Source organism: Athene noctua, chromosome 28, assembly GCF_965140245.1.
Source record: "Athene noctua chromosome 28, bAthNoc1.hap1.1, whole genome shotgun sequence".
NCBI lineage: Eukaryota > Metazoa > Chordata > Aves > Strigiformes > Strigidae > Athene > Athene noctua.
The window spans coordinates 333,802-358,799 of NC_134064.1; the positions used below are offsets into that span (position 1 = coordinate 333,802).

The 24,998-nt window shown below is 49.4% G+C and overlaps 1 protein-coding gene across 1 annotated transcript in view; it reads right to left on the minus strand.

Moving 5' to 3' along the window:
* Window positions 1–589: 589 nt before the first annotated feature.
* LOC141971169 (uncharacterized) overlaps window positions 590–24,998 on the minus strand; it is a 35,614-nt gene continuing 11,205 nt past the window's right edge. The window contains 11 exon segments of the mRNA XM_074928330.1: window positions 590–661; window positions 7,266–7,975; window positions 9,148–9,288; window positions 11,840–12,133; window positions 15,013–15,219; window positions 17,684–17,844; window positions 17,846–17,980; window positions 18,490–18,676; window positions 20,057–20,237; window positions 22,879–23,026; window positions 24,228–24,338. Coding sequence (XP_074784431.1) covers window positions 590–661; window positions 7,266–7,975; window positions 9,148–9,288; window positions 11,840–12,133; window positions 15,013–15,219; window positions 17,684–17,844; window positions 17,846–17,980; window positions 18,490–18,676; window positions 20,057–20,237; window positions 22,879–23,026; window positions 24,228–24,338 — 2,347 coding nt within the window.

Sequence of the window (24,998 nt, forward strand, 5' to 3'; positions counted from 1 at the left end):
GTCGCTTGCCTGCAGCGTGGGGTGGAGGCAGCCCCCAACCTAAAGACCCCCGGGCAAGGGCACTGCCGCCCCCGGGACCGCCCGTCCCCCATATCTGCTGAGCTTCCCCCGACGCGCTCGTCGGAAGCAAAGCACCAACGTGTGCCGGGGCCCTGCGCTGCAGCGAAGACAGCCCCGGCTCTCAGCAAAACGTCCGCAGACGAGACGCAGATGATGGACAGAACAATGCAGTCAGCACGCAGACACGGATGGACACAAACGTGAAACCTCTTATTCCACAACAACACAAGCACAGAAAGCACATCTACCCTCACCCCCCCACCCAACAGCCGGCAGAAGCAAGCGGTGCCCAGGGAAGGAAGGGAGGTTCAGCCAGTCCAACATTCCTGTGTTTTAGGAAAGCGAGCCTGACAGCTGTGGAATAATCCTTGCAGTTATGGTCTTCATGAGCACGAGGGAGTGATGGTTCGTGGGTTGGCTCATTTCAGTTGTCTGCTCCACACCGAGAAGCTGCTCCCGACCGGCACAAATATGCAGCATTTTGTGTAAATGTTGCGGGACAGAGCACTGAGGCAGCAGCAGAAGAAGCTTAGGGGAGAGTTTCTTCCCCATCCTGGGCCTGTACTGAGGGCGCGACAACCGCGTCTGGGCTTCTAACATCCTACAAAACGACGAGAAAAACATTAGCTTTACAAAAAACACGCTAAGCTTTGAGCTACTGATACACCACTGTAAGAGATTTACTAAGAGCAGCTGCCAGAGCAAGCAGAGGAGCCGGTGCTGCCCTTGACCTGGGGCTGCACTGCTGGGTGGCGGGAGCTGCTCCGCAAGGGGCGAGGGGCTGAGGGGCCGCCAGCGTAGCACCAGAACTAAGGCATTTGCAAGGAGATTTTGGGAACAGGGAAGGGGGTAGAAGCTGCCACTCCAAGGGATTTACCATCCCCTACCCAGTGGCAGTAGCAGATACTTAAGGGAAGTGTAAGGAACGGGACCAAGTGCTGCACCCGCTGCCTCTGGCAGGGACGAGCCCGGGGACTCGACCGGGCGCGGGGCAGCAGCTGACCCACGCAGGACTCACCTCACGGGGCTGCTGCTCCTCTGGCCCTGCCAGCAGCTCCCAGGGCATCTGGGTTGCCTCCAGGGGACTGTCCTTACTGTGCTCGTGTTCTCAGCAGCTCTCCCTGCACTACCCCCCTCTCCCCTGTTGTCACAGAGGTCTGGCTGATCCCCCTCAGCTTTCACCCCGCCCGCTCTGGCCTCAGCTCCCCCTCGGCTCTGGCTCAGGGAAGTTTCTGCCATCGGCTGCTCTCCAAAGGACATTGCTCCACACAGCTCTCCCCCACAAATTCTCCCTCTTCTGTGTCCTCTCACTCAGACAGAGCTCCTACCACAACCTCTTTCCCTTCAAATCCTCCCTCCTCCAGGTCCTCCTCTCTCTCAGACACAGCACCAGCCACAACATCCTTCCCTGAACATACTCCATCTGCATGGTCATCTCCCCCCAACACCAGAATCGTCACAACGTCCTTCCCGGAAAAAATTCCCTTGCCCAGGTCCTCCTCTCCCTCAGGGGCTCCACCCAACATGAACTGCCTTCTGAAACCTCTGTCCTGCATGTCCTCCTCTTCATCAGAAAGCTCAATCGGTACTAAGTCTATCCCTACAAATGCTCCCTCCTCTGGGTCCCGCTCTCCCTCAGACACAGCACTGCCCACATCTTTCCCTTCAAATTCTCCCTCCTCCAGCCTCTCCTCTCCTGCAGAAACAACACATGTCAGATCTTTCTCTTCTAGTTTTCCCTCCTCTAGGTCCTGCTCTACATCAGACGTATCACTGCCCATGTCTTTCCCAAATTCTCCCTCCTCCAGCTTCTCCTCTCCTTCAGACACAGCACTGCCCATGTCTTTATCTTCAAATTCTCTCTTTCCCAGCTTCTCCTCTCCCTCAGACACAGCACTGCCCATGTCTTTCACTAGAGATTCTTCCATCTCCATGTCACCCTCTCCCTGAGACACAGCACTGACCATGTCTTTCCCTTCGAATTCTGCCTCCTCCAGATTCTCCTGTCCCTCAGACACTGAACTGCCCATGTCTACAACTTCACATTCTTCCTCCTTTAGGTCCCCCTCTCTCGCAGACACAGCACTGACCATCACTTCACCTTCATATTCTTCCTCCTCCAGCTTCTCCTCTCCCTCACAGACAGTACTCCCCAAATCTTCCCCAAGTTCCTCCTTCTCCAGCTTCTCCTCTCCCTCAAACACATCACTCCCCATGTGTTTCTCCTCAAATTCTCCCTCCTCCAGCTTCTCCTCTGCCTCAGACATAACACCAGTCACGTCTTTGCCTTCAAATTCTCCCTCCTCCAGCTTCTCCTCTCCTTCAGACACATCACTCCCCATGTCTTTATCTTCAAATTCTCTCTTTCCCAGCTTCTCCTCTCCCTCAAACACAGCACTCCCCATGACTTTGCCTTCAAATTCTCCCTTTTCAAGCGTTTCTTCTCTTTCAGACACAGCACTCCCCGTGTCTTTCACTTCAAATTTTCTCTCTTCCAGGTTCTCCTCTTGCTCAGACACAGCACTGACCATGTCTTTCCCTTCAAATTGTGCCTCCTCCAGCTCCTCCTGTCCCTCAGACACAGCACTGCCCATGTCTTTTCCAAATTCTCCCTCCTCCAGCTTCTCCTCTCCCTCAGACACATCACTCCCCATGTCATTCCCTTCAAATTCTCCCTCCTCCAGCTTCTCCTCTCCTGCAGACACAACACCTCTCACGTCGTTCTCTTCAAGTTCTCCCTCCTCTAGGTCCCCCTGTCCCTCAAACACAGCACTGCCCATGTCTTTCACTTCTAATTCTTCCTCCTTCAGGTCCCCCTCACCCACAGACACAGCACTGTCCATGTCTTTATCTTCAAATTCTCCCTTTTCCAGCTTCTTCTCTCCCTCAGACACAGCACTGCCCATGTATTTCACTACAGATTCTTCATCCTTCTGGTCCCCCTCTCTTGCAGACACAGCACTGTCCATGTCTTTATCATCAAATTCTCTCTTTTCAAGCTGCTCTTTTCCCTCAGACAGAGCACTGCCCATGTCTTTCACTTCAAATTCCTCCTCCTTCAGGTCCCCCTCACCCGCAGACACAGCACTGCCCATGTATTTATCATCAAATTCTCCCTTTTCAAGCTTCTCCTCTCCCTCAAACACATCACTCCCCATGACTTTCCCTTCAAATTCTCCTTCTTCCAGGTTCTCCTCTCCCTCAGACACAGCACTCCCCATGTGTATCTCATCAAATTCTCCCTCCTTCAGCTTCTCCCCTCCTGCAGGCACAACACCTCTCACGTCTTTCTCTTCAAGTTCTTCCTCCTCTAGGTCCTTCTCTCCCTCAAAGAGAACAGTCCCCATGTCTTTCTCAAATTCTTCCTCCTCCAGGTTCTCCTCTCCCTCAGACACAGCACTGCCCATGTCTTTCACTACAGATTCTTCCTCCTCCATGTCACCCTCTCCCTGAGATACAGCACTGACCATGTCTTTCCCTTCGAATTCTGCCTCCTCCAGATTCTCCTGTCCCTCAGACACTGAACTGCCCATGTCTACAACTTCAGATTCTTCCTCCTTTAGGTCCCCCTCTCTCGCAGACACAGCACTGACCATCACTTCACCTTCATATTCTTCCTCCTCCAGCTTCTCCTCTCCCTCACACACAGTACTCCCCAAATCTTCCCCAAGTTCTTCCTTCTCCAGCTTCTCCTCTCCCTCAGACACATCACTCTCCATGTCTTTCCCTTCAAATTCTCCCTCCTCCAGGTTCTCCTCTCCTGCACACACAGCACTGCCCATGTCTTTCACTTCAGATTCTTCCTCCTTCAGGTCCCCCTCACCCATAGACACAACACTGCCCAATTCTTTATCTTCAAATTCTCCCTTTTCCAGCTTCTCCTCTCCCTCAGACACAGCACTGCCCATGTATTTCACTACAGATTCTTCCTCCTTCATGTTCCCGTCTCTTGTAGACACAGCACTGACCACGTCTTTCCCTTCAAATTCGCCCTTTTCCACCTTCTCCTGTCCCTCAGACACAGCACTCCCCATGTCTTTCCCAAATTCTCCCTCCTCCAGCTTCTCCTCTCCTGCAGACACAACATCTCTCACGTCTTTCTGTTCCAGTTCTCCCTCCTCTAGGTTCCCCTGTCCCTCAAACACAGCACTGCCCATGTCTTTCACTTCTAATTCTTCCTCCTTCAGGTCCCCCTCACCCACGGACACAGCACTGCCCATGTCTTTATCTTCAAATTCTCCCTTTTCAAGCTTCTCCTCTCCCTCAAACACAGCACTCCCCATGTCTTTCCCTTCAAATTCTCCTTCTTCCAGATTCTCCTCTTCCTCAGACACAGCACTCCCCATGTATTTCACTTCAAATTCTACCTCCTGAAGGTCCCCCTCTCCCTCAGACACAGCACTGCCCATTTCTTTCCCTTCGAATTGTGCCTCCTCCAGCTCCTCCTGCCCCTCAGACACATCACTCCCCATGTCTTTCCCTTCAAATTCTCCCTCCTCCAGGTTCTCCTCTCCTGCACACACAGCACTCCCCATGTCTTTCACTTCAATTTCTTCCTCCTTCAGGTCCCCTTCACCCGCAGACACAGCACTGCCCATGTCTTTATCTTCAAATTCTCCCTCCTTCAGCTTCTCCTCTCCTACAGGCACAACACCTCTCACGTCTTTCTCTTCAAGTTCTCCCTCCTCTAGGTCCTTCTCTCCCTCAAAGAGAGCAGTCCCCATGTCTTTCTCAAATTCTCCCTTTTCAAGCTTCTCCTCTCCCTCAGACACAGCACTGCCCATGTCTTTCACTAGAGATTCTTCTTCCTCCATTTCACCCTCTCCCTGAGACACAGCACTGACCATGTCTTTCCCTTCGAATTCTGCCTCCTCCAGATTCTCCTGTCCCTCAGACACTGAACTGCTCATGTCTTTCACTTCAGATTCTTCCTCCTTTAGGTCCCACTCTCTCGCAGACACAGCACTGACCATCACTTCTCCTTCAAATTCTTCCTCCTGCAGCTTCTCCTCTCCCTCACACACAGTACTCCCCAAATCTTTCCCAAGTTCTTCCTTCTCAAGCTTATCTTCTCCCTCAGACACAGCACTCCCCATGTCTTTCACTACAGATTCTTCCTCCTGCATGTCACCCTCTCCCTGAGACACAGCACTGACCATGTCTTTCCCTTCGAATTCTGCCTCCTCCAGATTCTCCTGTCCCTCAGACACTGAACTGCCCATGTCTACAACTTCAGATTCTTCCTCCTTTAGGTCCCCCTCTCTCGCAGACACAGCACTGACCATCACTTCACCTTCATATTCTTCCTCCTCCAGCTTCTCCTCTCCCTCACACACAGTACTCCCCAAATCTTTCCCAAATTCTCCCTCCTTCAGCTTCTCCTCTCCTGCAGGCACAACACCTCTCACGTCTTTCTCTTCAAGTTCTCCCTCCTCTAGGTCCTTCTCTCCCTCAAAGAGAGCAGTCCCCATGTCTTTCTCAAATTCTTTGTCCTCTAGGTCCTCCTGTCCCTCTGATGCAGCACTGCCCACGTCTGTCCCAAATTCTCCCTCCTCCAGCTTCTCCTCTCTCTCAGACACATCACTCCCCATGTCTTTCCCTTCAAATTTTCCCTCCTCCAGCTTCTCCTCTCCCTCAGACACAGCACTCCCCATGTATTTCACTTCAAATTCTCCCTCTTCCACGTTCTCCTCTCCCTGAGATACAGCACTGACCATGTCTTTCCCTTCGAATTCTGCCTCCTCCAGCTCCTCCTCTCCCTCAGACACTGAACTGCCCATGTCTTTCACTTCAAATTCTTCCTCCTTTAGGTCCCACTCTCTCGCAGACACAGCGCTGCCCATCACTCCTCCTTCAAATTCTTCCTCCTCCAGCTTCTCCTCTCCCTCACACACAGTACTCCCCAAATCTTCCCCAAGTTCTTCCTTCTCCAGCTTCTCCTCTCCCTCAGACACATCACTCCCCATGTCTTTCCCTTCAAATTCTCCCTCCTCCAGGTTCTCTTCTCCTGCACACACAGCACTGCCCATGTCTTTCACTTCAGATTCTTCCTCCTTCAGGTCCCCCTCACCCTCAGACACAGCACTGCCCATGTCTTTATCATCAAATTCTCCCTTTTGAAGCTTCTCCTCTCCATCAAACACAGCACTCCCCATTATTTTCCCTTCAAATTCTCCCTCTTCCAGGTTCTCGTCTCCCTCAGACACAGCACTCCTCATATCTTTCACTTCAAATTCTACCTCCTGAAGTTCCCCCTCTCCCTCAGACACAGCACTCCCCATGTCTTTCACTACAGATTCTTCCATCTCCATGTCGCCCTCTCCCTGAGAAACAGCACTGACCATGTCTTTCCCTTCGAATTCTGCCTCCTCCAGATTCTCCTGTCCCTCAGACACTGAACTGCCCATGTCTAAAACTTCAGATTCTTCCTCCTTTAGGTCCCCCTCTCTCACAGACACAGCACTGCCCATCACTTCTCCTTCAAATTCTTCCTCCTCCAGCTTCTCCTCTCCCTCACACACAGTTCTCCCCAAATCTTTCCCAAATTCTCCCTCCTCCAGCTTCTCCTCTCCCTCAGACACAGCACTCCCCATGTGTTTCTCATCAAATTCTCCCTCCTTCAGCTTCTCCTCTCCTGCAGGCACAACACCTCTCACGTCTTTCTCTTCAAGTTCTCCCTCCTCTAGGTCCTTCTCTCCCTCAAAGTGAGCAATCCCCACGTCTTTCTCAAATTCTTCCTCCTCCAGCTTCTCCTCTCCGTCAGACACAGCACTCCCAATATCTTTCATGTCATATTCTCCCTCCTCCAGCTTCTCCTCTCCTGCAGACACAGCACTGCCCTTGTCTTTATCTTCTAATTCTCTGTTATCCAGCTTCTCCTCTCCCTCAAACACATCACTCCCCATGTCTTTCCCTTCAAATTCTCCCTCCTCCGCATTCTCCTCTCCTGCACAGACAGCACTGCCCATGTCTTTCACTTCAAATTTTCTCTCTTCCAGCTTCTCCTCTCCCTCAGACACAGCACTCCCTATATCTTTCACGTCAAATTCTTCCACCTCCAAGTTCTCCTGTCCTGCAGACACAACATTTCTCACATCTTTCTCTTCAAGTTCTCCCTCCTCTAGTTCCTTCTCTCCCTCAAAGAGAGCAGTCCCCATGTCTTTCTCAAATTCTTCCTCCTCCATGTTCTCCTCTCCCTCAGACACTGCACTGCCCATATCTTTTGCTTCAAATTCTCCCTTATCCAGGTTCTCCTCTCTCTCAGACACAGCACTCCCCACAACTTTCCCACGTTCTCCCTCCTCCAGGTTCTCGTCTCCTGCAGACACAGCACCTCTCACGTCTTTCTCTTCAAGTTCTCCCTCCTCCAGCTTCTCCTCACCCTCTGACTCTTCTATCTCAGTGTCCTCGTCATCACTCTCAGAGAGGTCCTCAGCTCCCCCCAGCCCCTCGGGCTGCATTCTGCCTTCCTCCCGGCCAAGGTTATCCCCTCCCCCTGACAGCTCCTCTTCCCCAGTTTCCTGCTCTTCGAGATCTGCCTCGCTCTCCATCCCCTCCACCAGAACATCCTGTTCCCCACGTGCCAGCTCTGTGCCAAGCTCCCTTCCTTTCCCTGTCACCTGTCTTTTAGGATGTCCTTCTGCCATGGCACTCTCTTCAGGAGCAGATTCCTCCACCACAAGCTGACCCTCTGCCTGCAGCACAGCCAGGATTTCCTCCTGCGGCAGCAAATCTCCCACCCATTCTACTTCTTCTCCTGCCTCTTTGGTGCAAACTTCTCCTTCCTCTTCAATAAAATCTGCCTCCTCAAGTGCTTGAGTTTCCTCTACCCTCTGCCCTTCTTGTGACACTTTTTCTTCTGCTTCCTGCACATCAAGTGTTCTTGTTCCTTCTGCCAAGAATGTTCCATCTGGTGCTATTAAAAAATAATAAAAACAATAGTTTAATTGAGAATTGTGTTAGTGTTAAGGCTGTTTTACAGGGTTATTATTAAAGAGGCTACCTCTCCCAAGCAATGAGGGGACATCAGCATGGTGACAAGAAGAAAGCTTGCTGTGCTACTTCTCATCATGCACCTTTGCTCTGACTACATTTCTAGTGCTGCTGTTCTGACGCCTGGCATAACTAGTTTAAGCCAAAATGCCGACGCATGACCATCTTTCAACTCTGACAGCTCTGCCTGCCCTCTGAACTATCCCCAGAGACGAGAAGGAACCTCCAGCCTCCTGTATACACTCTCCAGATGAAAGACAACACACCTTACAAGAGTGTGCTCTTAGGCTACATAGAGGAAGGAGGTCAAAAGGCTCCCAGCTGACCAGAAAAACAAACTTAGAACACCCTGGATTCATGTGCCAAAGTAAGAACGTGCACAACTAGCAATTTAAAAACAATAGAGATGGCCTGTTCCTGCCAGCTGCTAGACCCTTAGAGGATGGCAGAAGGAAAAGGAAGAGCAGCAGTGCAGACTGAAGTCAGTTTTAACCTGTGGGTTTCTTCGCTTTTCAGACTCACTGCTGCTGGGGAGTAGAAGCTTAAGGTGACCTTCCAGGACGGCTCCCAGCAATGAACGGCTCAGGGTGCAGGGACCAGAAAGGTTCTTGGAGGGAACCAAGACCAAGCTCACTGCCGATTAGGCCAACTGCTCACCGGGGGATGAGCTTGGGAGACAAACGGGGCACAGCACGGAGATGGAGGCTGCAGCTCAGCTTCCCTCCTCATCTGCCAGTCCCACCCTGCCTGTCCTGGACATTTGCCTCCCCAGGAGCCCCCAAACTCCCTGCAAGCAAAGGGAAACTTGCTAGGCTCCTGCCTTCCACAGCTGTTTTCTTGACTGGCAGCCAGTTTTTCATGGCCTGCATTCTTTACCTAGGACCATTACAGCTACCAACAAAGCAGTTATTTACTGTGATACAGGTTAACTACACATGACTACAGAAGCCAGCGAGTCAACACCAAATTTTATACGAGTTAGGAAAGAGCAGACGTAGCGTTTGATAGACTAGAAAGGAAAGGGAAAGGGCAAGCACTTCTAGAAAAAGACTTCAGATTAATTAGATTTCATCCCTGCTCAACAGCCAACCTCACCTTCACTGGCATCATACTCCCCACTTGATACGACCTCTTCTTCCACATCTGGACAGGAGTCATCAGGTTCGGAATTCATGTGATCACCATGTCCAGCTGCCGTTGCTGTTTTCACCCGGACTGGACTGCAATCTTCAAGAACTACCACAAAGTTACAAAAGAGGAAGCCGGAAAGAGAAGCCATTAAAAAGCGAAAGGGGAGCAGAACTCATCCAGCTGCCTCAGCTTGGTTTAAAATTTGAAATGTTAGGGCAGACCCGATTGGAGCCATGTCAATCTTCACCAGCAATAATTCAGGTAGATTAAAACCAAATGGAGACAACCACGAAAAATCCAAGGGAAAATTCATGCAGGGGCATCTACTGAACCGTAGAGCAGCAGTCTTCCACAACATTTTCACAACGGTGAGATTGCTTTTGTCAGGCGGTCTGAAGGGGGGTTCAACATGGGAGCAACAATATTGTTTTACAGACATAAATTTGTTACTGTTCTATCAATACTTTTTCTTAAAAAAAAGGTCTATGTTAAGCTCCCAACTACAGTTCTGATGGTTCCTCAGTTCCCCAACTTCAGTGTGTGAAGACCTACACTTATCTAAAAATAAGTGGAGAAGTATTTTCTGCTCTGTAAATGCAATGCTTGTGATGCTTCACAGTCAAGTCATACATCTGACAAAACAGAACTGGCAGTCTTTCGAAACACCGAGCCTAGGGCAGGGTGACAAACACCGCTGACAATAATTCTCTCTCTTGGGACTGGCAATATCTCCTTGTCACAAAGAGTGCAGCGAGATCAGAAAATGCGCAGCAGGAGCCCACCCCAGGTACTTCCACACTTCTGACAGACCCTGTCACACCACCCGTCGTGATCTGCCTGGACTCAGCCTACATCTGAACCACCCCAGAGGAGCACTCTGCACCTTTTGCTTTCTTCAGCGTATACAATTTTCTCCAATAAATTAGTTCTGCACTGCTAATGACAGCACCGGTTAGGAAAAACCCTGTCAGATGGGTCTCAGCAGGACAAAACAGAACAGTGCCTATCATCCTCCTCTCAACACCACCCTGAGAATGACCCTTGGAGGCTCAAGAATGGACTGAGAGCCAATTCTTTCATTGCTCTACACTCTGTTTCTTGACAATTCTTTCCTTGCTATAGAATTTACCTAGATAACCCCCAGGTAGACGGGGACAAATCACTATGCAAATTAGGAGGTCGTTCCTATCTATCATTTTTAGGATTCAATGGTTTTTCTTGTCCTTCCTTGACCTGCACCATCCCTGAATCTCAGGTAGTCTCCTGGCAGCAGAGGTGAACAGGACTGGACTAAGGATCAAACGCCGTTACCTACTTACCATTCGGACTACCTGTCTGGATTGGATAGAGGATCTCTGTTCAAGCCTAGAGCCATGAAACCGTGTGTGTTGGATGTAAGCACACAGGAATCGTGCTAATAAAGAACAACACTCTTTTCTTAGGCCAGCTCAGGACCAGATCACTAGCTTGACACATTCCATTGATACAGCATAACATTCTGTCCTCTAGGTTTGTAAGGTTCTTCTTCAGTAGTCCTTGCTCAACTCTAGTGTTGAAGAGCCTAGTGGTGAAAGTGCCTAAACTGAAGTTTCTTTCACACAAGAGAGGGGTTCCGGAGCCAAACATCTTTGGAGGCTTCAGCATTATTCAATGAACAGCACGTTACTGTCTTTACTATCTCAATTCTGAATGCAAACCAAAACAAAAGCAACGCACAAGACAGTCAAAGTAACCCAGCAGCAACTGCCTTGCAGAGCACTAAGCAGCAGCATTCCAATTGTTTATGCCACACAAGACTATCTTAGATGCACTGCAGTGAACTGAAAGCAACAGAAACAGAACCAAAGCCTTCTGTTAAAATAAAGGGAATGCATTCTGCATTCCACTGCAAATCCAGCACACAAAGAGACAACTGAAAATTTCATCTACCATGGCCTGTGGCTCTCCTGTACGCCAGCACCAGTGCAGACAGCTGTTCTTTTATGCTGCCTGATTTAACAGCACCCAGGACATTCCCCTGTGACCTGGATGACATCGCAAAGCAAGGGCTTACATTTTTTCCCCTTCCAGATACAATAAGGCAAAGCCTTGCTCTTGTGGCCAACCTTTTATTAATTGCCCCTTACCCATACAGGTGAGGATGAAACTGCAAGATGCCCATTTTATCAACAGTAAAAATGAGGCCTCGCACAACCATTCGATTTGCTCCTCCCCAAAAAATCCACGACACAGTGAAGCAACACAACCATGGATCAACTGACACAGTTTTGATCTTCATCTGCTGCACTGTGATTCACACAGTAATTTTTGGTTTCTGTTTGGATCATTATCAACAGATTCCCCCAACCTGGCATACAGACTCTCCTACAGGTAATCAATCACGTTTGGATTTCATAATAATTGCATGACATGCGAAACCCAGCTACTGGAGTGAAAAACAACGGTCAAAGCCTTACGCTGGAAACACTAGAAAAGAAACAATAAGCCAAGGCCACGTTCTGGGTGGGTGTTTAGCTCACAGCCAAGAGAGTATTCTAGCAGCCTGGAAACAGCCCAGAACTGCCTCCCCCGTGCTGCGCCAGGACCTGCTGTGAAGGCAGACAGGCACCCTGGCGTGCACTGGTCACCCACAGCCGGGCAGAGGGTCTGTACTCACCGCTCCCCTCGTCACTGTCAGGACCCTCCTCATCGCTGTCAGCTGCTTCCAACACGCTGCTTTCCGATGGCCTGAGATCCTCCCCATTGTCTCCCCTACTGCTTGCATCCCTTTCCTTGTCTTCCTCGAGCAGACTTGCTACTGCCACAGCCTGTTTGAGCTCCCCAGGAACTTCAGGAACCTGACGCTGTACTGATGTTGTATCTTCATCAAGAGTTCCAGCGTCTTCCCTCGCTGTTAGATCTTCTGGGTTTGTCTTTTCTTCTTCATCCGCTTCAGCCTCAGAAAGGCTCGCTGCAATTTTTGGTAATATTTTAAAATATCCTACTCATCTGCAGTGCATTACAATAACTTTGCAGGACTGCTTTTAAAAAAACCTCAAACATGGAAGCTAAAAATTCCCTAAAATATGTCAACGACTCCCATAAATTAATTAAAACAAGAACAAAGAAGCTGTGTTTGAATGGGAACTGCCATTCTAAATCAGTGGACTGCCCTGTATAGGGCCAGACCAGCAAATCAATAAAACTCCGCAATTTTCCTTAGAATTAGCAAAGGGGGAGGCGCGGAGCCCTCGCCCCCTGCCAGCTCGCTGCAGCGGTGCTGTGAGGATGCTGCCTCGCCCTGAGAAGCCGCGGAGGCGCACGCTCATTCCACAGCCACGGGCAGCAGAGCAGCGCGCGGGGCCACGGGCGGTGGAGGTTCGGCCTCCAGCATCTGCTGCCACGGACCTGAGGCACAAACGACTGGGCAGCCACCGCCTGGCAACGACTCTGGCACCTCCAGCCTGCCCCGGACTCGCGCCTCTGTTCTGACGGGAGGTACGTTTAGAGTCCCGGGAAACACCATCGCTCCCAGACGCTGACAGGAGTACAAACAGTTCAGAGACAGAACCACTCCAACGTGCAGATTACACACTGCACCAGGGGAACTGTCAGCCATTCTCCCCAATTCACTCACTGGCTTATGGTCCACAGGGATTTGAATGCCAAGGTCCCTCTTACACGCTCTTTATTTATGTCCAACTCATAATATTGGATGCAAAAGTCACATCTGTGGCACCTCGGCTATCTGGATTTCATTCTCAGCTCTGTATGCTGGCTGAACTGACCCAAGGGGCCCAACAGCTTCAGACCCTCTTGAACACGTGTCATGATATGCTGAACTAAGGTGAGACAAAATCTGTCCACAGCACGTACTCATAAAGATCCAGATCCCATTACTATTAGCGTGTTATTTCTGCCAAAGCAGCACTCAGAGCTCACAAGAGGATTCGGGTACTGATTGCTGAAACACAGAAACATAGCATCCATGCCCAAAAGCTTGCTATCCAAAATCCTGGTCTACCAACTCTGACACACACATGCTTAAGTTGAAGCGAGTTCTTCTTTGAAAAAACTACAGGTGCAAGGCTCGGCAGATGATCTCAAAGCACAATAAATGTACAGAGCATGTGGAATTTCAGCACACAAGCAGATGAAAGCTGAAGCTAGCAACAATGAAATGGGGTCATGTTGTCTTGGAGAATTTGTAAATACGAAGAACGGAAAAGACCAGCTTAAGGATGTGCAAAAAGGCATAACTAAAAACAGTGGTGTGGAATTAAAGAAAAACGTTTTCAATCATGAATATCCAGAAACATCTTCCACTGTGGAGAGCTATTAGGCACTTTACCAATCGCCTAAAAAAATGGAACTAGTAGTTGCTGCTAATGTTGCTTGAAATATTTCCACCTATAGTATTTCCAGAGAGTCCTTCATTCAAGCAGAAAGCTCTTCTTGCCCTCAAAATTACCAATTAATACTTATTTTTCATAAATTTATTATTACATCTCAGTTGGGAGAAACCCACATCTTTTTCATCCCTTCTCTCCACCTCTTCTGTTCAGTGGTGGGGAAAAAAAAAGTAGCAAGATTTCATTACAAAGGGGAAAATATCAAAAATGAACAAATAGGAAAGAGGAATGAATGATCATCACACACTGCTAGAGCTTGAGAGGCAGCTGAGTGAAGTCACAGAGAAGTTCATAATGCCATGCACTAACAAGCAGAAAAGAATGCTTAATTGTACTGATTATTCCTGAATCACAAGCTATTTCTGATTATCATGAGAGAACAAAAATTAAGATTCTTTTTGATCGCTGCAATGCGTTTATAAGCAAGGATGTTTCAAACCTAACTGGAATTTCTGGTGGACTTTTTACTTTCTATAAAAAGACTGGATCTTTCTTGCAGCTGCAACCTTTTCACAAAGAGCTGTATTGCTTAATATTACCATTGCTTAATTCACCTAGAAATACAAATGTGAAAGTAATGTTTCCATTTAACTCGAGAAACGGTTTGCACATTAGGACGGTCAAATGTAAGGAATATGAAGTAATTGATTTTGAAAGAGCAGGAAATGGAGAAATCCTGGTACATGATGACAAGCGAGAGGCACAGAAGTCAGCTCAGGATCTAACAAAGCCATAGAGGAGAAAAGTTAAGAGAGAACTAAAACACTGCCACAAGGAAAAGGCAGATCAGTTCCGACTTACTCACGACATGGTGAATGGAATGCTGCTGTTCACTGAAGACATGAGAAATTGCCTGCGAGTTTTCCATGGGATTATTGATGAAGATAATCCCACGCAGGCAGCAGGGAGAGCTGAGCTGACGGCATCTCCTCCCTCGGCCAGCACGGGCCAGCGGTGCGCCAGGGGACGCCGCCGAGGTTCTGGCTGCTCAGGGCCATTAAAGACAGCACTGCTAAACCACCAGGAGGCACATCGGGTGTGCCGGGGGCTTCTCAGATAAAAGGGCGTATCCTCAGAAGGTGTCAGTGGTCTCGGACGTCAGTGACCGCTGACACAAAGTGCTGATCTGCCCAAGTATTTAGAGCTAATTTGCCAACTGGCTCCATCTCCATTTCTGCACCTCAATAGTTCAGCAAAGTCTGCTGTGAGCTGCCACACCCTTACACTGCCCGTGGGTTTTGCCGTATTTCAGTGATGGATGGTCGAATTAACCACAGATAAAACAGCTACCTTTTTCCAGTTCAGAAGGAATTGCATGTGTTTTCCTGTGTTTTCCCCTTAACATATGTACCAGGCACGCACAAGATGTAAAACATGCACAAAATGTAAAACATGCATCAGGTCAACTTCTCTAAGCCTCAGTATGAAATAAACTAACCTTGTTCATCGTCCTGGAAGTCACTGTCAGAGTATCCATCATCTTCATCCTTCTCACTGTCAGAGACCTCCAATGCCTTCTCTGATGCGGTTTCACTCTCCTCTGCAATGTCCAAGTCGGGTTTTTTATCACCTGAGGGTGACTCTGATGTTCCATTCGTTTGACCATCAATCTGTCTCTCTTCTGCTTCAATATCTTCATCATACTCTAAAATACAAGAATCATACGGTGAGACGGAATTCACAACTAATAAAGTTCTATTTAAGCAGGCAGAGCTTAACTTCATCAATCTCCTTTTGCCTTTGCATTTGCTCAGTCTTTTTAACGCCATGAGAGAATCTACGACCACCGACAGGAAGAATAAGAGCACATTATCATAAAAAAGCATCGTATTCCTCATAAATAGCATAGCAAAAATGCAGTAAAGCTACTGAATGATGCATCAAGTATGATCAATACATTAAAAACAACAATCAGAACGATTAGCCACTGACAGGAGTAGAAAAACCGAGAACTGGGCAAACTCGGAAATAAAATGCAAGACAGTCTCTTATGACAGGAGAAAATCCTCTTGCAACGAATAAAAAATGCAAGCAACAGAGAAAGCTGGAGAAAGGTAATCTACTGCAGCACAAAAAAAGACACATGTGGATTGACGTGGCTAATCAGCAAAGAAGTGGCTTACAAACTGAATGAATTAAATCAATCCAGCCAAAGGGTGCTGCGGAGGAACATTCTGTCATGGCACTGCTCTGGTACCTCCTTCAGCTCCCAGGTGAAATCCTCAGACAAATGAAGCTGACAACAGAATTGCCATTTTCACCCCAACACGGTCTGGATTCCGTCCCAGGCCACGAGCCTGACAAGCTGTAGTAGCTGACAGACAGCTCTGCTCACATCTGTAGTAAAGATTGGCCCCACGCGTACGCATTACAGAATCCTCCCCTGCCCAGCCAAGCTGCAGCGGCTGCAACCCCAGGCACCAGCGCGTAGCGATGTCAGTGATTTCCCTGTGAAATTCAGTAATTCCTCTGCCACCACCAGCTCACTGCGCGTGCAGCAGAGAGGCAACAAACCCAACTGTGCCGGAGAGCTGCCACCGCTGACACACCAGCTGTCTGTCCCTCGTGGCCATCACTTCTCACCTTTCCCATTTTATTGCCCACCCCTTCTTCTTTCGATCGGTGCTTTTAAAATACTGAAGGGACAGATGCCAGGGACAGAAATCAAGAGTACCTGATGCAGAACCAATTAGGCAGATAAACGGTTACCCAGACAATGAGAATTAAGGGAATAAGGAGATTTTTTTTTTTCTGTGTTCAAAATCACTTGCGATTCCAACTGCATTGTTGGAAGTGAGGCCTCCTTAGGCAACTGTCAGAAAGGTGCCCCCCTGCTGAAGGAAAAAGGCTTGATTAATGCCAAACACAGATCCAGGGGGACTAATGAGGAAGCTGAGTAGCAGCAGCACTGCGGAATTATGAAAGTAAAAATAGGAATAGGAAGTAGGAATTTAGATACATCTCTAAATCTGACTCACTCTGAAGAAGGCTTTATCATAAGAGCTGAGCCCACCGCCTCTCCCGCGGGGGCAGGCAGAGTCCCCGACAGCAACAGGGACCGGCCCAAGGTGGCACATCCTGGGCGTGCAGGTGGAGCTGCCACGCACCGTTTGATACCAGAAATATTGCATTGGCCTGCCACAAGAAACGCCCCTCGGGCAGACTTTCAGCAAGGGCAGCCTCTCTCCGGTCTTTCTTTTTAAATCTGCTGACAGAAAGGAGGTGGGCCTCAAGCAGAGGGGGAAGGTCAGCTAGCTACAACAGGCAAGGGGAGCGGTCAGTAAGGGGAAAGGACGATGGTCCGGGGGGGTCGGAGCAGAGGAGGCACGAAAGGAGGGCTGGTAGGCCTGGGGCAGAGGAACAAAGGCTCAGACAAGCCAGGACCTGGAGGTTGGGGCAGGTGTCCCCTGAGCGGTGCCTGGGGCACTGTGGTGGAGAGGGGGCGGGAAAGAGCCTTAGGGAACAGAGCCCTGCACGGCCCCTGGCAACAGAGGAGAGGAGACCAGAACACTTCAGCTAGCGCTGCATCTTGCTGACCTTTTGCTGCTACGTGCTCTTCCCACCTTCCCTCCCCTCCTGCGCCCAGCACTGAGCCTCCCCCCTCCCCAGTCCGTCCTCCCCTGCCACCCACCTCGGAGCAGGCAGCAGCACCTTGCCCACGGCCTGCCCCTGCAGCCGCCATCTTCTCTCCACTCCCCCGCACTGGAGCTCCCCTCAGACTGGCCGTCTCCCTGCCCACACCCACCCCGGTCTCTCCTCCTGCTCTACCTGTCCTCGCCTGCTGCCATTCTCCCCCCTCACGGCTGTCCCTGCGCTGTGCCCCACTTCCCTCCTGCTTTCCCATCGCCCTCAGGCTCCTGTTGCAGCCTCTCAGACCTTCCTTACTCACTTCCTTGGCTCCTGCAAAACCCTCTCGTCCTGGTGCTTGGCCCAAAGAAGCCCCACTGATTTTATCACCCAGACACAGGCATCGCCACACTCCTCGCACCAGGTGTCCTCAGAGAGGAAGCCCCAGGCAAAGGCCGAGGCCCGCAATCCCAGACCTACAGAATCCTACTCTCCCGTTTTTCATCCCCTGCTTCTCTTTAGCAGTACTGTACCAGTTTTACCAATGTCTTCCTGACTACCTTCATGCTCACAATCAGATAGTTTTTTCCCTTCCTCTCTGTTCTCCTGTCCGGTCTCCATTTTGTCCTCAATAGTTTGGACATTTGCTTCCACACATGGTGAGATCACTAACACTGAATCTTTCTGTTCAATGCTGCTCTTTACCTGGCTCAATGCACACTCCATCTCCAATGCACACTCCATCTGTCCCGGAACCCACAGGATTTTCCTCACGGTCCTCCTCCATCTTTTTCTTGGGAGGCACTGGCTTGTTGTCCAGGCCCATTGCAATAATGCACCTATAAAACAACAAGGAGAATGGGAAGGTATCATGTTTTTACCCGCAGACACGGAGAGCCACCCTACACCACCCACGAGGGTCGGGACACTGTGCTCTATGGAGTGTGTCGATGCAATTCTGCAAGCAGAGGGTGACATTGAAACCAGAACTTCCACCGTAGCTAACCACAAGTCTCTGGAAAACCATGTTTTCTTCACAGACAAGGATGTCTTAAAATCTTTCCCTCCCCCAAAACTGCTGTTTAAAAATAAATTACCCCGTTCTCACAATCACAAAGAAAACACCAAAAACGACAGTTAAGTCAGCAGCGCTCTGCGTACTTATTTCACCAGCACTTTCACGAGAGGCAGGCAAGGGGTGTAAGTGTGGCACCCCCTGGCCACCGCTCTGCTCAGGGATGAGGAAGAGCTGCAGGGTGCCAGAAAGATGACCAAAGAGGAAACAAGGGATAAATTCAAACTACTGTGCTGCGAGGTCCTTGTGAGCAAAGCACACTCGTCTCCATACCTGTAGCAGGGAGATGCTCCCTCCACACTGACAAATCTGAAGTATCCGTGTCTGCCTCCCACCGTGGAGGGCCTCCGGTGTCTGTACTCACAGCAGCAGCTCAATCTGTCCACTGTCAGCCCATTGAGAATAAAGGTGAGGCTGAAGGGGAAACCTCGGTGCCTCCTTGAGATGAACTGAAAGGTCTCTGCGGTCACAGAAGGGATTCAAAGAAGAGAGGTTATGCTTTGCTGCCAGGCTGTTGCAATCGTCGTATCTCACCTGCATCACCACCAGAGCACCCAGCCCTCTGAGGTCAGGCACTCTGGTTCTCGGGTACATTAATTAGTCGGTAATACCCCACCTCCTCCCCACACAACAGCCGCGTCTCTCTCCAACCCCAGAGTGCCAAGCTGGGCACCCCTGTGACAAGCCACTCCGTTTGGGCGCTCACAGCCACAGCAGAACAGAGAGCAGAGCCTCCCATCTCCACAAAATTAACTCCGCCCGTGCCTTACAGGAGTGGGCATCGTGCACAGGAGGTTTAGGATTCCTGGCACGGGCCCACCTGGTGCAGGGCAGCAGCATGTCAGAGCCCCCGCAGTGGGACACACCTGGCAGGGGCAGCCGAGGCTCCAGATGAGCACAGCTCAGCACCAGCGGCTCTGGGCCCGCACGGACGCGGCTGGGCTCAGGGAACACCGGGCACCGGAAAGATGCTGCTTCTGGAGCCGTTCCAGCTGCTCTGCAAGGCACTGCTTGGCATCCAGGCGGGAGGGCACCGAGGCGGGCACCCCGCTCCCTGCCGGGGGGACGGGGTTGTACCCCCTTTACACCGGTCACTCCCTCAGGCCTGTGAGCGGGGCTGGGGACAAGAGGGGCAGGCACAGAGGACACAGCGGGGAGCCAGCCCAGCAGCCCCGTGAGCTGATCCGCGGGCACGCCGCGGTGCTCCCACAGCCTCGGGGACGGGCGGGAGCGCACTGAGCTCTGCACCATCTTCCCACGCCCGCTGAAAACGCCAGCACAGGGGTTCTGTGAGCTGGAATGAGGGGGTCATCGGTGGAATCACTCCTCCTCACAAGTGACAATGTCCCAGCCATTGCCTCTTCCCAGGATCCCAGAACACAATTCACCTTCCACTGGTGCTATGGAATTGCACTCACGTCAGAGAGATGGGAGTTGGGCTCCCCTTATCTACTTTTCCTTCTGGAGTAATAAGCAACATGCACCGATGTACTGTGTAAAGCCAGAAACAGATAACCCCTATTTAAGGACAATCTGCTCCTACTACTACTTTATTAACCACACAGCTCTATATGAAATTAACCTAAGCTACAGTATTTTGCTGAATTAGTTCTCTAAGTTTCTTCCACCATAATTTGCAGAAGTCATTCTAACCTCACTTTCAATCATGAAACAGTAGATCCAGATTTAGTGTGGAGGTAGATGGTATAGAAATCCCTGGATGCATATACCTCGACTGAGCTCAGCTGAAGTCATTTTGATACCACACCAACTTTTTAGCAAAAAAAAAATACATGATGTCACCAGAATTGATATGAATTCTTTGACTCTTCACCCTCACCTCCTTCCAATAGGTTGCCTTTGTAGACACAAAGGTTTTCTCCTCCACAGTGCTGCTGATAGACTGTGATTTCACTCCTCTTATCAGCATCCTTGCCCAATAAATGCAGATTTCTTCCCAGAAAGGCCATGGTGATACATGGGCCGCTGCGTACCCCGGACCTGAAGACTACTCCAGAATTCTGCAGCAGGAAAGACACAAAAAATGCATTCAGCTTCCAACTCTAACAAAAGGTGAACACAAAGAGCATGTATGTGTGGCGTACACTTGAGGCTTCCAGTCTTTTAAGATGAGCCTTGGGCTGCTTAAATTGGAAAGTGCTTTGTAACATGCAGAAGGGGAGGAAAATGTTTCAAACTGAAAATCCACTACATCTAATTGCCCAAAATTGCAGGAACCGTGACCCGTATGGTCCCCCCTAATCCAGGGTTCCTACAATTCCCTTTTACAGGAGTCAAAACTGGCTGGAGATATAGTATAACAGATGAAGTTTTCACACACTCAAGGCATTTCCTATATCCCTCTGAAGTTATGGTACCAGATATGGTCACAGACAGGATCGGATCGACTAAACCAGAAGGCTTTAAGTAAGAGTTCCCATGGTTTTTCTGTTCAAGCACCCTTTTTTCCCCCAGCTGATGAAAAACACCAAATGTTTTAGTATATAGAGAGATGGGTGGCACTTACATTATATATATTCTATATATTAACTTTATATATATATTTATAATATATATATTTTAGTTATGAATTTTATTTCTTTCAAAAATTTGGTGAATATTTATGCAAACTAGGTAAACACATCGTTCAACATTAGGCAAATACACCAACAAGGAAGATTATATACCTGTCCATAAACAGAGAAGTAGAGAGAGCTGACTTACCATCCTTGGAGGTACCTCTGCCTCACTGGGTACAGTGACGGGACGCAATTGTCTCCCTCTGGTCACCCCAGTTCTCACTGTTTTTCCACTTTTTTGCTGGGGTGGAGGTGGTGTTGGTATCAGACCGGTGTTGTTGATGGAAGATATATTGGTCACGTATTTTACTGTATTTGGTCCTTTTATTTCACTCCTCTCCTCCTGTGAAAACATTTTAACCAGGTTAAATAGGTTATGCAAAACCAGCCACCGAGCGCATTGAACCAACCATGGTTTGACGGCTCTTTACACCTCGTAAGACACACACTTCTACAACAGTTCCGTAACTCGGTGCATGCACTTTTGTTCATGAAAAGATTTATGTGCTAAACATTAGGCAAATACACCAACAAGGAAGATTATATACCTGTCCATAAACAGAGAAGTAGAGAGAGCTAACTTACCATCCTTGGAGGTACCTCTGCCTCACTGGGTACAGCGACGGGACGCAATTGTCTCCCTCTGGTCACCCCAGTTCTCACTGTTTTTCCACTTTTTTGCTGGGGTGGAGGTGGTGTTGGTATCAGACCGGTGTTAATGATGGAAGATATATTGGTCATGTATTTTACTGTATTTGGTCCTTTTATTTCACTCCTCTCCTCCTGTGAAAACATTTTAACCAGGTTAAATAGGTTATGCAAAACCAGCCACCGAGCGCATTGAACCAACCATGGTTTGACGGCTCTTTACACCTCGTAAGACACACACTTCTACAACAGTTCCGTAACTCGGTGCATGCACTTTTGTTCATGAAAAGATTTCTGTGCTAAAACCCTTTCTTTTAATTTGCAAAGCAACAGGCAGCTGCTTGGGAGCGTCACCCCCATAGGTATATACAGCACTGTGAGCCGGGTACTGCTTGTAACCGTGCAGGGTTCTGATCCCCAGCAGACGGAACCCCACGGCACTGCTGCGCTCCCTCCGCTGGCAAGCAAGTTCCAAAGCATCCCAAAGAGTCTCCCGACAGTAACATCATTTGGCATCAATTACACAAGATGTGGTTCAAAACGCTTCTCTCCCATTTGTAGTGGAGGTCTAGTCCTCCTTCAGGATGAAATGCAAACAGGCCCAGGGCCCTGAGGAGCAAAAGGCACCTCTAGAGAATAAATTCCGCAAACGCCGCGTGCTCTGGCTCTGAGCTCTGCGTCATGTCTGCATAGCCTGTGACTGATCTGGCTGTTTTGGCAGCAGGGAGCATTAAGTAGAAAGTGCCAGCAAATTCTTGGAGAAAGGATCGTGCCCATCACAATACAGAGCAAATGCAGGAGGGAGCTATTCGGCCAGTGTCTGCCAGGCAGTGGTCACAGCCCCATTCCAAAACACCCCAGTCCCGTGGAACTCCTAACACAAAACCAATTACATCATGTTTTTCTAGGACAGAAGTCCAAATCGCACCTGAAAGAAACTGTGTATGTACCAAGATCATGTCTGGCTACTCCAAAAAGCTCTCATTCTCTGAACCTGACAGTGTGACTTAGCAGGAGGAATGGTAAAAATAAATAAAGGAGGTTTTTTGCTACTTTGCAGCTGTAGATGAAGAGGAAAACTTGGAAGGCTGTGTGAAAATATTCCCGAGTTCTTGGTGTTAACCAGGTGGCTGCCTGCCTCTCTACATAACAGATAGTCTATGTGGAGGGAGAAAATGATGCATGCAGAGGTTTTATACTAAAAAAGTCTCCACATTTTTCCTCACTGTGATCAAGAACTGGGCATTAGACCAGTAAGCCAATGTCTTGAAAATTAAGGGGAAGTTTGAAAGGAGAGCTTAATAAAAAGCTGATCACCCTTTGGAAGGCATGTTGCCTGCAGTATACAGTTCTGGGAGCTGTAGTACTAAAGCAGTGTTATAAAGCTGTCCCTACAATTACATTATTTTCAGAATGAAATATGGCCTCACCCTGCCGGCAGGCTGTTGACTGACTTGAGGTGCCGGGCACTTCTTTTTAGCTGTGGAAGTATTGACAGCCCCCGCTGCAGCACAGAAGGGAAGTGGTGGGAAATGGAGTGAGTGCTGCAGATCCCCTGGCGCTGCATGTGGTCGCCTGGAAGTCTAGAAAAGGAAAAAGAAAACAGCCACAAAATCTCAGTGTATAGTTTCCAGTGCAGAGCAGCACCATAAGTAAAAAAAAAAAAAAATAAAAAATAAAGCATTGATTGTGATATTTGGAAGTGATGAGTGGTTCTCAGGTACCTTCAGGATATTACATTTTCTCGTCTGCCTCTGAAGAGCCAGGCCCCTTTAGGCATCTCTCACTGAGCATCCAAATACTGGAGCATCCAGAATAACTCTTGACCATAAATCCAGGTTTTGCTACTGTCTCTTCACAGTGCAGCCTTGAAGCAAACACGTGAGCTCACAGGCACGCCCAGGAACGCAGCCGGGTGCTGCCTTTTGGTGCCTTCAGCACACGCACGCTGAGAGAACGCACCACCAAAGCAGACCTACTTTTGTTCAATACTCTGCATTTTTATCACGTTATTAGTTCATCTTTTCCTTGTATACCCTTCAGAACACCAAGTCAAAAAGCTGTTCATCTGAGTTAACTTGCTGCCTTACAACAGGCAGACTCCCTGGATCGGTGCTGATGCGATGATGTCCACCATCACACATAACCACAGGCCCAAGTGTCCTCTTCCTGGAGAGGAGGTTACCCAGGACTGAAAATCTCACTTCAGTCTGCACCCACGATCATCACTGGAATCGAGAACCAGTCAAAACTGAGCCATATATTTGACCTTTGACCTTAGACGTTCGTATCATTATTTTTCCAGAGTACATTAACATTCCTTCTCTGCCTGTTAACAGAGAGGAAGAGGTTTCTGAGCCAGAGCTCCGAAGCACGGCCTTCTGGATGAGCTTTAGCCTTACTTCACCCCTTCACCTCTGTTTTCTAAGAGGCCTCCATTGCTCTCAGGGTTTTAGAACGCGCCTACAGCCGTAGCACCCATTAACAATCCTTAATGTACTGACACCGGCCTAGGCTTGGGCGACAAGGCAGAGAAAAGGGAAGGATTAAAGAAGATTTATCACAAAGATTTTTGTTTCCTCCATTCTGATGTGCCATTCCTGCAGCATCGGCTTCTGCAGACTTCTCTTTAATGACACAACCCTGCAAACAGGAGGTCGGCCCCAGGGGATGGCGGATGGGGCAGTCAGAGCTCTAGACTAAGCCCAGACCTCACAGGCCTACGTGCACGCCTGCGCTGTGTGTGCTCACGCCAGCGCCTTCGGGGTGGCTGCTAAAACTCACCTGTTGTCGGGAGCGACCAGCGGCTTCTCTGCCAAGGGGAGGGAAGAGCCCACGATGATTTCTTGTACCGGCTGGTGGGTGCGGGAAGTGCCTAAAGCTGGCTGGTTCCGCCTAAAAGAAGAGAAATGTACGTCTCTGAGGTACTAAATTGTGGGCAAGAAGCAAATCAACATTGGCCTGCCAGCCCTAACAGCCATGTCTGAGCCTGCCTGCCAGCTGTCTCTCACTGGACAGCTGTGACACTGGGACGCCTGCTTAAGGAAGGAAAGGAAATCACGGGGAGAAGGAGAGAGACAAGGGAAAAGACCTGTTCCCACCTCTGACTCATTTCCCTGCAGCCCTCTCCAGCTGCTGATCCTCCCAAATGCAATTCATCTGCCTGTTTATGCGGATCTCCTGATTCTTGGCTTGGCTGAAGCGCATCTGCCACTTCCTTGCTCTGGCTGATGCCCCTCCCTCCCTTTTCTTTCCAAAAGCCCCACGTTGGGCTGACGACCCTTCTGGAGACAGACAGCTCTGTCTCCCATCCTCCCTTGCTCAGTCATCTGTCTTTCTCCTTTTCTTTCAGGTTAGCTACTCAGCCGAATTCACTGAACGTATGAGCTGAGGGTTAAATTACACTGCCAATTGCAGCCAGGTTCCTGTGTCCCGGCGTGGTACCGCAGCAGAGACACAGATCACCCATCTGCAGGTGTGTCGTGGTTCGAGCCCGCCGGCAGGCAAACGCCAGGCAGCCGCTCACTCACCCCCCGCTCCTTGGGCACGGGAGAG